Here is a 13320-nt window from a genome sequence, read left to right on the forward strand (position 1 = left end):
ATGGCAGAACCTGAAATATCAGGCTTCCATTGTAGAAAATATTCTTGGGGTTTCCAATACAGTGGATCATTAGTGCTACTCATGAGTGGTTTATTTACAATGCTGTATGCCCACCGAGTTTAGCTATTTATAGCAAGTCCAAGTGCATATTGCAGACTTTTTATTGTAGCTATACGTAAATTATGTCTGTATGTATTGTTAAAATAGATAATATATAAAATCTTGAATAAACTCTGGCCCTTTTTTATCTGATTTATAATTCATAGGTTCCCTGAAGTAGCAAGAATATTTAGAAAAAAAATGATACTGATTCCTACATTAGTGTAAAAAACCCTTAACCTCTTTGATTCACAGTGGTGTATATGTTATTCACAGTGTGTATACATATGTGTAGATGCTTTGCTGAATGAGGTAACGGATCTCAAGGAGGAGCTTAATATGCTGAAGAACACCCTTTCTGAACTGAGCCAGCACAGAGATGCTCTACAGGAACAGCTGGAGAGAAAGAATGACATGCTCTCCTCTACTAACAGAGAGCTGGATGACAAGGTAACCACGCATTCCCACACATAAACACATACTAATATAATGAAATGTAATATAACAGAAGATTATGGAATTTATGAATTGAATTACAATGAGTTGATAAGATTAGAAATATCAGCATAAAATACAAAAAAAAACAATAAAATGTTATTCCTCTTTATACCACTATTGAATTCTTCATTCTGGCTGGTCAAATTAATTTGCTGATACATGTTCTTTAACAAGACTGTTGCAGCTATAATTCATATCACAGGTTTATAATAATGTTCTTGTCCTTTTCATGTCTATAGTAAAATATCAGCCAGAAGAACTTATACATTTTGATGCTCCACATGATCAAGTTAAAATGAGTAATTGTCGATATGGAGAATTTTTCTACAAGTATCTGGTTTTTTTTAGCATTTTTCCATGGGAGTCGACAGGGTTAGTGCTTTGTAACTGTCTGTGATGAAGAGATAACTTTAGGTTTTCCTCCGCATCAAAGTCTCCAGGATGATGGAGTTTTTTTTTATAAATAATATGACAATGTTAGTATTGGCAAATCATTGTTCTCTGTCAGTCCATGCCACATCACCCAGTCCAAAATGTATTGTTCACTGTGACAGATGAGAAAATGTTAATATACACACTAGTCTGCAAATATATGAATTAGGATAGGATTTACCTTTTATAGTTCTATTCAGTAATTTTCCACTGCTTTCAGGAAAACTCCATCGACAATATGAACATACAGATCAGCGATCTGGAAGCTACTCTAGAGTAAGTGTAATCGATAACATTATAACATTTAAAAAGAACAGTGATATTCAGTGATGTTTATTTTATTTTCAAATCTTAGTGCAATTATTTATTGTTTTTATCTGCTTTGATTTTGGTCCTGAAGTAAAACTTGGTACCTAAACCTAAACACCTACTGTATGTAAATATCATAATAAAAAAAAAAAAGACTTTATTCTTTATATTCATCCTTTAGAAAAAAAATCCATAGTGTATAGTGTGTTTGGACTGCCATATGTAACCATTCCAAGTCTATTATTCATTTTTCTCCGTAAAGCAATGTGTAGTATTCATCTTTTTTTATATAAACAACATACAGTAATATCTGTGGTGAATTCCCTTGTATTCATTTAGTACACAGTTAGATTGTTTTAAACTCACTGTACAATAAAAATTAGGCTGTGTGTATTGTGTGTTCATGGGAATGAAATATGCTACAACAGTGACTTTATATATTCCATGAATTATGACACCAGATCTGCAAATAAGACAGTGAGCAGCAGAGATCGAGATTTGGATATCATGAGGAGAAAGCTGGTGGATTCGGCAGATGATCTAAATGCTGTGCTGAAACTCAAAGACGCTACGGTGAGAGATAAAGCACAGCTCAGGGACGAGCTGGAACGAGTATGTCTAGACAACAAGGTAAGAGGAAAGCTTTAATGCTGTTTGAAATGGAGATGTTTATCAAGCAGGTTTGGGAGGAGTTTGATCATATTCAGCACCTGAGGGCCTCATTGGGAATGAAACTAATTGCATTTTGTCCATAAGAGTATGAAAAAAGAGAGTCTGATGAATGAACGGATGAAAGAAATTGATTACATCTGTTGTAACATAAGTAATAATAGGAGCTTGCTTTACTAACATTCACAGAAATTGATGAATTGCATGTTTTTTTTTATTAAAAATAAAATGAATTTAGAATGTTTTCTATCCTGGCACCCAATGTATTTTTCAGTATAGGCTCCAGATCCATAATGACCAGAATGAGCAGTTGAAGATGAATGACTAAATGAAAATGTATTAGATTGTGGATATTATGTAACCTATGTATTTGCATTCTCTTTGTTTCAGGCTTTGCAGTTCAAGGTAGAAGAGGCTGCTAATGAGATTAAGGTTTTGGAACGGAAAGTGCAAAACTATGTGTCTGTAATCTCCAGTATGAAAGACCAACTGTCCTTTAAGGTATTAAACACAACCAGTTGCATAGGGCAATTTTAGGCTTTATATCAGCATTACGTTATATCTAAATAAATCGTCTCCTGGGTACGTATGTTACCCTAGTTCCCAGAGGGAACGAGACGCTGCATCTGAACACTTTGGGAGGGCGGCTGCGTTGTCCATGCTCGAAATAATGTGTGTAATCACTCAAAATTGGAGGCAGGTTGTCACCGGCGGGGTGACGTCACGACCAGGTGGTATAAAACGCACATGTAGTGAAGCCGGCGTCCGCTTCTGTAACCGAGAAGGGCCGATAAAGCGTGTTCCTCTCCCAAACAAGCCACACAAAGGCCCTCCGGTGACAACCTGCCTCCAATTTTGAGTGATTACACACATTATTCAGAGCATGTACAACACAGCCACGTTCCAAAAGTCTTCCAGAAAGAGAATTGTGTATGGCACTACTTTGTAAAATGCCATCCTGATCTAAAGGTGTTCATAAAGAATGCAACCACTATGAATCGTCTTAACTGTTACTGTGGTTGTGAGCAGGAACGAGAGTGTAAGGAGATGCAAGAGTGTCGGATGGAGCTCAAAGACTCAAGTTCAGAGACGCGCAGACTCAAAGAGAGAGTAGAAAGTCTGGAGAGCAGCCTGCAAGAGGTGGGAAATAAATCACATTAAACATTTCATGAGTAGTCTTTTAACATGGTTTATATCATATTGCTAAAGAATTTTAAAATCTGATTGGTTACATACCTCACTTTTAAAAAGACTCATTAGAGACATGGGGAAATTAACATAAAAGGATATATGAGACAAAGTGGGCAGCATGACCCACATGTCATTTTCTGCTGTAGGCAACAGATGAAATTAATCTAATTAACTACATCAACCAAGAAAAAATATGCGGATAACGAAAGAGAATTTCATACCTGATCGTTCGAGGCTTAGGTTACCAATGACCGCCACAGGTATTGTTAGCCAACAGGGTACCGGTGAAAATTAGGCTACTGTTGGCCAAAGGAGGAAGGCGAGGGAGATGTCTACAGGACAGCAGGGAAAGGAGAAGTGGAGAAGAGTGGATGTTTGGGTTGGTACTTTAAATGTTGGTACTTTGGCTGGTAAAGAGAGCGGTAGCTGATATGATGAAGAGGAGAAAGGTAGATATGTTGTGTGTTCAGGAGACCAGGTGGAAAGGGAGTAAGGCCAGGAACATTGGAGGTGGCTTTAAACTGTTCTTTTATGGTGTGGATGAAAAGAGAAATAGTGTGGGGGTGATTCTGAAGGAACCGTACAGTAAGAGTGTAGTGGAGGTGAAGAGAGCTTCTGATAGGGTTATGAACATGAAGCTGTTTGTTGAAGGGGTGATGAGAGAGGAGATTGGAGACTGTAAGGTGTTGGCGAAGGACAGTGTAGATAGACAGCATCAGATGGTGGTCTGTAGGATGGTTTTGGAGGTGAAGAACAAGGGGTGGAGAGTGAGGACTAAATTTAGAATAAGATGGTGGAAACTGAAGGAGAAAGACTGTAGTGTGAGTTTCAGGGAAGAGGTCAGACAGGGGCTTGGTGGTGGTGAAGATGTGCTTAATGATTGGGCAACTACTGCAGAAGTGATAAGGGTGACAGCTTCAAAAGTACTTATTTAAAGGTAAAGAGGGATGTGGCGAAAGCCAAGGAAAAAGCATATGAGGACACTAAGAAAGGAGAAAAGGATTTATACAGATTGGCCAGGCAGACGGCCCGAGCTATGAGGGATGTGCTGCAAGTTAGAGCAATAAAGGATGGAGATGGAAATGTGTTGACTAATGAGGAAAGTGTGTTGAGAAGATGGAGGGGGTATTTTGAGCAACTGATGAACTAGGAAAATGCGGGAGAAAGAAGGTTGGATAGTGTGGAGATGGTGAAGCAGGAAGTGGATGGGATTAGTAAGGACAGTTGGACCAGATGACATACCGGTGAAAGCGTGAAGCATGAAGATGTGCAGACCTGCAGTAACTACAGGGAAATTAAGTTGATCAGTTACACCATGAAGTTATAGGAAAGAGTAGTGGAAGCCAGGCTGAGAGAAGAGGTGACCGTCTGTGAGCAACAGTATGGTTTCATGCCGAGGAAGAGCACTACAGATGCATTATTTGCTTTGAGATTGTTGATGGAGAAGTATAGAGAAGGTCAGAAGGAGTTGCATTGTGTGTTTTGGATTTAGAGAAAGCGTACGACAGAGTGCAAAAATAAGAGTTGTGTTATTGTATGAGGAAGTCAGGTGTGTCAAAGTATGTGAGGGTGGTGCAGGACATGTATGAGGACAGTGTGGCAGCAGTGAAGTGTGCAGTAGGAACGGCAGACTGGTTCAAGGTGGAGGTTGGACTGCTCCGAGCCCTTTCCTGTTTGCAGTGGTGATGGACAGGTAGACCGACAAGGTCAGACAGAAGTCTCCATGGACTATGATGTTTGCGGCTGATATTGTGATTTGTGGTGAGAGTAGGGAGCAGGTCGAGAAGAGCCTGGAGAGGTGAATGTACGCGTGATTGAGATGGTTTGGACATGTGCAGAGGAGGGACATGGGGTATATCGGTAGAAGAATGCTGAGGATGGAGCCACCAGGAAGGAGGAAAGGAGAAAGACCAAGCAGGAGGTTTATGGATGTGGTGAGGGAAGACATGCAGGTAATTGGTTTAAGGACAGAGGCAGATGTAGAGGAAAGGGGGGTATGGATAAGGATGATCCGCTGTGGCGACCCCTAATGGGAGAAGCCGAAAGAAGAATGTTGTCACTTGTTGTCATTTCTGTAGTAACAACTGATTCTCTGGCATACTCCTCATATTTTAAGATGAATAATAAACAAGTAAATATAAGTGAGATTTGTCATTATCTATTCATGTGTATTTAACATTTATAAAAGAAGGTTCCAGTGTCACAGTGTTGTGTAACAACCATAAAGACTATTTTGTGTTGTTATCCCCAACGTTGTGAATGATTTTTATGTACATATTATTTACTTTGCAAATAAATGGGAATTACATGAAGACATTGTATGGATTTTACATGAATTTCACTGTTGTGTGCTTGAAGTCGACCAATTTGACCAATACCGATGACTAGGTTGGACAGTATTTGCAGATTAGTCAACCAAGTTTTTAAAATGGATACTGGATTAAACAAACAAACAAACAGAACACTATGTAAAAAAAGAACTGAACCGTATTATAAAAATACAAAATAAAAAAAGATATACTGAGTCAAATGAAATAAATGATTATATTAATGATATTAATAAATAGTGAGCAAAATAAAAGACATGCATTTAAACTGAAACAAAAAGAAGCACTCCAAATAAATAATATCATATTTAAATATTTAATGAATATAAAATAAATAAATAAGAATATAATAAGACACTTTAAATAAACAGCACATGGCATCAGTGAGAGGCTGCTTTTATACTGTATAACGCAACCTGGAAAAACTATCGGTATGGATTTTTGCTCCAGCCATTGGTGGACAGTAGTAAATGTAATTTGTAACTATACTTCAGTAGCTTTTTTGTATATCTGTACATTATCGAAGTATTTCCATTCGGGAAGACTTTTACTTTACCTTTACTACATTTCAAAATCAAATATATTACTTTGGATTTATGAGTGGATAAAATCTTAACTGGTCAAACATACAGAAGTCACCAATCAGGGTAAAGCATGTGCTCTGTTTTAAACTTGTTTTGATTGCCGCTTTGTGGTATCTACTTATCATCCACATAGAGTTCAGTGTCAGTTCAACATCAAGCATTTTTAAAAGGAATAAATAAAAGAAATTCCTGACTTTAACTTACCACAACACCACTGGTCTTACTTGCACGAGTTTTTTTGCAAAAGTTGAGAAAAAGGTTTTGGGTTAATGATAATTTTTATTAGATATCAATTAGTATTAGACTGGTGTGCTTAGAGTAACATTACAGTCTTTTCACATAAACTGAGTTGATTGAGCTAAGAGTCTTGGGGAAAAAAAAGCTAAGAGAAACATTATAGCCATAATAAATCATGTTACTTTTACTTTTACTTTTACTCAAGTGAAAGTTTAAAGGGAGCACTTTTACTTTTACTAGAGTAATATTTTACCTACTGTATCTCTACTTTACCTCAAGTACATGGTTTGTGATCGGTGTCCACCACTGGTTCCAGCAATTAACTATTGGTGCGGATTAATCGCAAAATCTTTGAAACACATCTACCTCTATTGAACGCATCTAGGTTGCTGGTTTGCTGCACAGAACATTAAATAAACATAGACTTAACTGCAATACATTGGCCTCTGGCTCTCTCTCTGGCAGGCTAGGAGTGCTGAGCAGAGATGCAGTGCTGAGTTTAAACAGCTGAAATCCACACTGCTGAAACAGGAAGAAGAGCTGCGACAGGTGCAGAGCAAGCACTCACACACACATCATGACTTGGAAAAGACCCGTGATCTCTGCGTCAGACTGGACGCTGGCAAAGAAGTGGTTCGTAACGTCACTGTCAGAACACTTACCCGCATTCCCCAAAACGTTTCATTGTTACGTGTTTGTGTAAATTAAATTTTGCATAATCTCACCCAGTTAAAATAATTTCAGTGACACAATATTCACGAGTAATGTTTTTTGTCTGTCAAGCTTCTGAAACACACCAGAACAGTGCTCGTGTGGTTTTCCATTGTGCCGCGGCATTAGTTTAAGTATTAAACAGATACCTCAAGAATATAAATAAAAATTTTAATGCAATAAATAAATAGATTATACACTATGATATAGCAGAAATGTTTATTACAGTAATAAATCGTGTATTATTATTATTGTATTATTGCATTAATTTATGTTCACATGGTTTACAGCCAATATTCGGATAATATTAGGTCTCTAAACTCTAAATGAATTGATTCATCAAGTAAAACCTTCAAAATATGCTGTATGTAAAGATTGTTATGAATGAATATATTTAAAAAAATGATTTTAGCATAAATGACAGAATATTATATCCGCGTTTGTGTGTTCGTCAGGTCCAGCAGGAGCTGGAGTCATGTCGCACTGAGATGGAGCTCTTGAGGAAGCAGCTAGCAATAGAGCAAGAGAAAGAATTACACAGACAGCTGAGCTCCCAGGAGAGGCTTGTCGAGATCCAGCTCCTAAGGGACAAAATCGCTGTAGCTGACAGCAAGGCGTGAGTACAAGCTCACACACACAACCATACACGTATTGTACAAATGATGTAATTCAGCGTTAACTACTCAAAGGTTGTCAAAGGGAGTCTGGATCCTCTCATGGTGTTTTCGAAAGTTATGTTTATTAGAGATGTTAATCTACATGTGGATTTTGATTAAGCTGATTTCCGACTATGTCTATTAGGAAAAGCACTATAGAAATAAACACTGAAATTAAACAGAATTAAAAATGCTCTGACTAATCTCAAAAAATAAATAGCACTATGACAAAATGTGCAGTTGGAAATGAAATATGATTTTTCAGGGCTGGTTTCCAAAATGTTATTAATCACAAATTGATAAAGTTTGAAAAGTATTTGCAAAAAGCTTCTGATATTTGCTATGGAAAAGTCTATATATTGCTTATAAAAAAAAAAGATTTTAGGATTACCCACATTGCTTCTCTACCCACATTGCTTCTCTAGAAATAGAAACGTTTTAGGCAACTAATAATAAAAGTGCAGTCTGTTCCATTCATTTCCATTCTGTTTTGTTTGCTCTTGTCTCAGGAGCACTCGGAGCCGAGAAATTGCTCAGTTAAGGTCGCGGTCAGCACTGTTAGAGGCTGATCTGGAGGCCACCCGGAGGCAGCTGAACATAGAGCGTGATGAAAGGTAACGTTGCTTCTTTAAGATCCACACTATTAGACTTTTTTGCATAGTGCAAATTACAACTGTGATCAGTGAGTAAATAATACCTTGCATTAAACATTGTAAGGATCCAATAATTAATCACAAGAAATGCAGCTATAGGAAAATAATTCAGGTATCACTTTTTAACTGATCTTCTAGTAGAAGGCATTACTATGTTTTACATTACAGAGTTTTTTTTTAATGAATGATGTCACACCCCATTCATTTAAATGTTCACAGTAACATATCCGTGTCATCGTAGGTGCATGTCCACTGTGAGAGACCTAATCTAAAAAAAAAAATTCAGAAATCACAATGTATGATTTTTAAACTTTTTATTTGTATGATATGTAAATAAGTATTTGAACACCTGAGAAAGTCAATGTTAATATTTGGTACAGTAGCCTTTTTTTTGCAATTACAGAGATTAAACGTTTCCTGTAGTTTTTCACCAGGTTTGCACACACTGCAGGAGGGATTTTGGCCCACTCCACCACACAGAATTTCTCTAGATCAGTCAGGTTTCTGGCCTGTCGCTGAGAAACGCGGAGTTTGAGCTCCCTCCAAAGATTCTCTATTGGGTTTAGGTCTGGAGACTGGCTAGGCCACGCCAGAACCTTGATATGCTTCTTACAGAGCCACTCCTTGGTTATCCTGGCTGTGTGCTTCAGGTCATTGTCATGTTGGAAGACCCAGCCTCGACCCATCTTCAATGCTCTAACTGAGGGAAGGAGGTTGTTCCCCAAAATCTCGCAATACATGACCCCGGTCATCCTCTCCTTAATACAGTGCAGTCACCCTGTCCCATGTGCAGAAAAACACCCCCAAAGCATGATGCTACCACCCCCATGCTTCACAGTAGGGATGGTGTTCTTGAAATGGTACTCATCATTCTTCTTCCTCCAAACACATTTAGTGGAATTATGACCCAAAAGTTCTATTTTGGTCTCATCTGACCACATGACTTTCTCCCATGACTCCTCTGGATCATCCAAATGGTCATTGGCAAACTTAAGATGTGCCTGGACATGTGCTGGTTTAAGCAGGGGAACCTTCCGTGCCATGCATGATTTCAAACCATGACGTCTTAGTGTATTACCAACAGTAACCTTGGAAACAGTGGTCCCAGCTCTTTTCAGGTCATTGACCAGCTCCTCCTGTGTAGTTCTGGGCTAATTTCTCACCTTCCTTAGGATCATTGAGACCCCACGAGGTGAGATCTTGCATGGAGCCCCAGTCCGAGGGAGATTGACAGTCATGTTTAGCTTCTTCCATTTTCTAATGATTGCTCCAACAGTGGACCTTTTTTCACCAAGCTGCTTGGCAATTTCCCCGTAGCCCTTTCCAGCCTTGTGTAGGTGTACAATTTTGTCTCTAGTGTCTTTGGACAGCTCTTTGGTCTTGGCCATGTTAGTAGTTGAATTCTTACTGATTGTATGGGGTGGACAGGTGTCTTTATGCAGCTAACAACCTCAAACAGGTGCATCTAATTTAGGATAATAAATGTAGTGGAGGTGGACATTTTAAAGGCAGACTAACAGGTCTTTGAGGGTCAGAATTCTAGCTAATAGACAGGTGTTCAAATACTTATTTGCAGCTGTATCATACAAATAAATAGTTAAAAAATCATACATTGTGATTTCTGGATATTTTTTTTTAGATTATGTCTCTCACACTGGACATGCACCTACGATGACAATTTCAGACCCCTCCATGATGTGAAGTGGGAGAACTTGCAAAATAGCAGGGTGTTCAAATACTTATTTTCCTCACTGTATGTTAAATAGCATTTTTTATAAGAAAACATTACCATATCAATTTTAATAATTCAACTGTTATGATGAAGATTTAAGATAAAGTTAAACCATTATTTAATCGTTTTAGTCTATTTTATTGGTTTTCATATTTACAAGGTGTAAACCATAATTACAAGAAAAATAAACACAAAAATATATTAAATATATATTCAGTGTTCTGAGGCAGTTTTATCAACTTATCCCTTTGTAATTACACCTTCAAGATGATCCTAATGACTGAATTATTGTTATTGTCTTTACTTTTTTTTTTACATTGTCTCTCAGGGAACGTGCAGTAAAGGAGCTGCACAGACTTGGACTCTCCTCATCCTTTTCCTCTCCAATCTTGTCCTCAACACTGTGCACTCCTCCATCCCCTGTTCGCCCTCACGCATCCTATTCACCCGAGCGTTTGCCTCGCACCGGTTCTGATCACCAGCCACTGAGACGCTCATCTGACAGGTCTGTGAAGCTCACAGTGCCATTACAGCTCAGCTATTTATTTACACACAATAAAGAGTTCACCTTCAATTATTATAATTATATACAATATTGTTTAATGAACAGCAACTGAAGGTATTATAATATCATTACATTTAAATAACCCCTTTGGGCTCGTGTTATTGATCCTAAATGTGTGCCTTAGCTCAGCATTAATGAATTGTTTATTAATATTTTACAGGAGTGTGACTTTCAGAGACATGCTTGACTAAGCAGACGTGGACTGTACAGCTTTGGAAGCACATCTATCATACTGTGACACCACTGCATGACTGCTTTAATAAAGTATTTAGCATTTCAAGTTTATGTGAGTCACTGCTGGAGCCATATTTACACTGAATATCTATTGATATATGAACGCTTTTGTGATACAACGGTGCTAATGTTTTGTACACATTTGTATTAACATTTGAAATCCAGCTCCGCCTCCTGTCTTTTCCTTAAAGCTGTAGAAAAGATGTTTCTATAAAATTTGTGATTTGTATACATATTCATAATAATTTATTATTAAATATGTATGATTTTGCATATTTAATAAAACCTTTTGATGATGTAAAATTTTTCTTCAGTGGGGAGATGCTCTCTGGTAGAAATTCATGTTAAAAAAGTTATATTGTTAGGCTGGAAGAACGTACGGAAACCGAAGTTTGACAGAACGGAGGTTTTTTAATAACAAAAAGGGAAAGGCAGCAAAACACAACAGACTTAGTTCCACTGAACCCAGATAAATCCACAGAAAGGTTCAACACAACAAAATACACAATCCAAGGTAGATCCACAGGTTAATCCACAGGTTAATCCACAGGTTAATCCAAAGAAGGTTAAATCCAAGAGAAAACACATTTCTAGGTAAATCCCCAGGTTTTACCTAGAAATATATACACTGGAGATCAAAATTAGAGAACAATTTATAACCAATTAAACAATTTTGAAATAATGTCGTCTTCACTGCTCAACAGTTAAAGGAGTTTTTGTCCTGTCTATATCATGCTACCAGAACACCTTTTCCTCAAAATAACTAAGGCATTTAAAAAAAACATTATTTTGCAGAAAACACACTGATCAAAATTAGAGAACAATGACTGTAGCATGGAAAAAGATTACAACAATATTTTCTGAAGGTTACAACAGTCAGCAATTAGTAGGAAGTGTACAGGCCTCTGCTCTGAATAACTTCAGCACATCTGTGGCCACAGGACAGCACTAGTCTCTCACACTGCTCTGGTGTGATTTTGGTCCACTCTTCTTCCAGTCTCCTCCACAGTTCGGTGACTGTAGTGGGTTTCTTGGCCATAACTTGGTCGCCAAGGATTTTCCAGAGGTTCTCTATTGGGTTGAAATCAGGACTCTGGGCAGGCCATGTCATTATTTCAATGTTTTCAGTTTTAAGGAACTGCTTTACCCGTTTTGCTGTGTGACATGGAGTGTTGTCCTGCATGAACACTGCGGGCTGATTGGGTGATGAACCCATGGAAGTAACCATATGTTGTTGAAGAAGGTTCTGATACACATTTGCATTCACTCTGCCATGTAGCTGTATAAGAGGCCCAACTCCTGCTGCAGAAAACATGCCCCAAACCATGACACTTCCTCCTCCACTTTTCACTGACTTCTTTACACACTTTGGGTTCAGTCTTTCTCCAGTTTGTCGCTGAACATAATGTTTCCCATCGGACCCAAATAAATTAAACTTGCTTTCATCACTGAAGTGAACTTTGGACCAGTTCTCCTCTATCCACACAACATGCTCCTCAGCAAAGCTTAGTCTAGCCTTTTGATTCTTTCTGCTAATGAGAGGTTTGGTCACTGCAGAGTCGGCTTTCAGTCCAAATGCTCTTAAACGTCGAGACACTGTATGATGAGACAGATCCTTACCCTGTTCAGCGCTGAACTGGTGAGCAATTCCAGCTGCAGTGTGGAAACGATTGCCCATTGAGATCCTCCGCAGTATCCTGTCCTCTCTTGTATTTATCTTCCGTGGACGACCAGCCTTCTTGGCGGACTTGAATGAGTTTGTGATGTTGTAAAGATTCAATATTCTTGAAATCACCGATTTGGAACGACCAAATGAGATAGATATATATATATATATATATATATATATATATATATATATATATATATATATATATATATATATATATATATATATATATATATATAATTACTTTTTTATTAAATGGCAAAAGAACAAGTTATTACATAAAAAACAAACAAACAAACAAAAAAAATTACATAAATTTCAATGCTTTCAGAGCATTACATGTTTTCAGTGCTTTTTTGTTTTTTGTTTCCTCCAAGAGCTTTACATACAATTTGAAGTCATTAATTAAATGGGAAAAGTTTGGTCTACATTGAGCCCACTTTTAATTATGATTATGGAATTTTCCCAATAAAATAAACAAATATTGTTGTTCACAATTCAAATTTTTCATGTTCTGTATAAAACAGCACATCAAATATAAATATTCCTATCCCACATTTCATTTTTTCCATTAATATATAATTCTATATTCTTCCAAAAAATCTTGAGTAAAGACAATAGGGGAAAAAAAGCCAGCCTTTACACTCTGGTATGAGACATATGACGCTGCTTTGAAGGGCAGATAATTTGACCAATGGTTGTTGAAGACATGTAAGGAGGTGTGGCTTAGAGTCACGTGTCAGAGACCTCGCCA

General features: G+C 37.6%; 1 protein-coding gene across 2 annotated transcripts in view; it reads left to right on the forward strand.

Moving 5' to 3' along the window:
* Positions 1-11119, forward strand: part of tsga10 (testis specific, 10) — a 19938-nt gene extending 8819 nt beyond the window's left edge. For both annotated transcript variants that reach the window (XM_083523180.1, XM_083523181.1), the window contains exons 10-19: positions 395-549; positions 1250-1305; positions 1800-1968; positions 2398-2508; positions 3037-3147; positions 6812-6979; positions 7513-7673; positions 8223-8327; positions 10427-10603; positions 10824-11119. In XM_083523180.1, the coding sequence (XP_083379306.1) occupies positions 395-549; positions 1250-1305; positions 1800-1968; positions 2398-2508; positions 3037-3147; positions 6812-6979; positions 7513-7673; positions 8223-8327; positions 10427-10603; positions 10824-10854 (1244 nt within the window). In that variant the 3' untranslated portion in view covers positions 10855-11119. The remainder of the gene's footprint in view (positions 1-394; positions 550-1249; positions 1306-1799; positions 1969-2397; positions 2509-3036; positions 3148-6811; positions 6980-7512; positions 7674-8222; positions 8328-10426; positions 10604-10823) is intronic.
* The last annotated feature ends 2201 nt before the right edge of the window (positions 11120-13320 follow it).

The sequence above is a fragment of the Silurus aristotelis genome, assembly GCF_946808225.1.
Source record: "Silurus aristotelis genome assembly, chromosome: 20".
Classification (NCBI taxonomy): Eukaryota; Metazoa; Chordata; class Actinopteri; order Siluriformes; family Siluridae; genus Silurus; species Silurus aristotelis.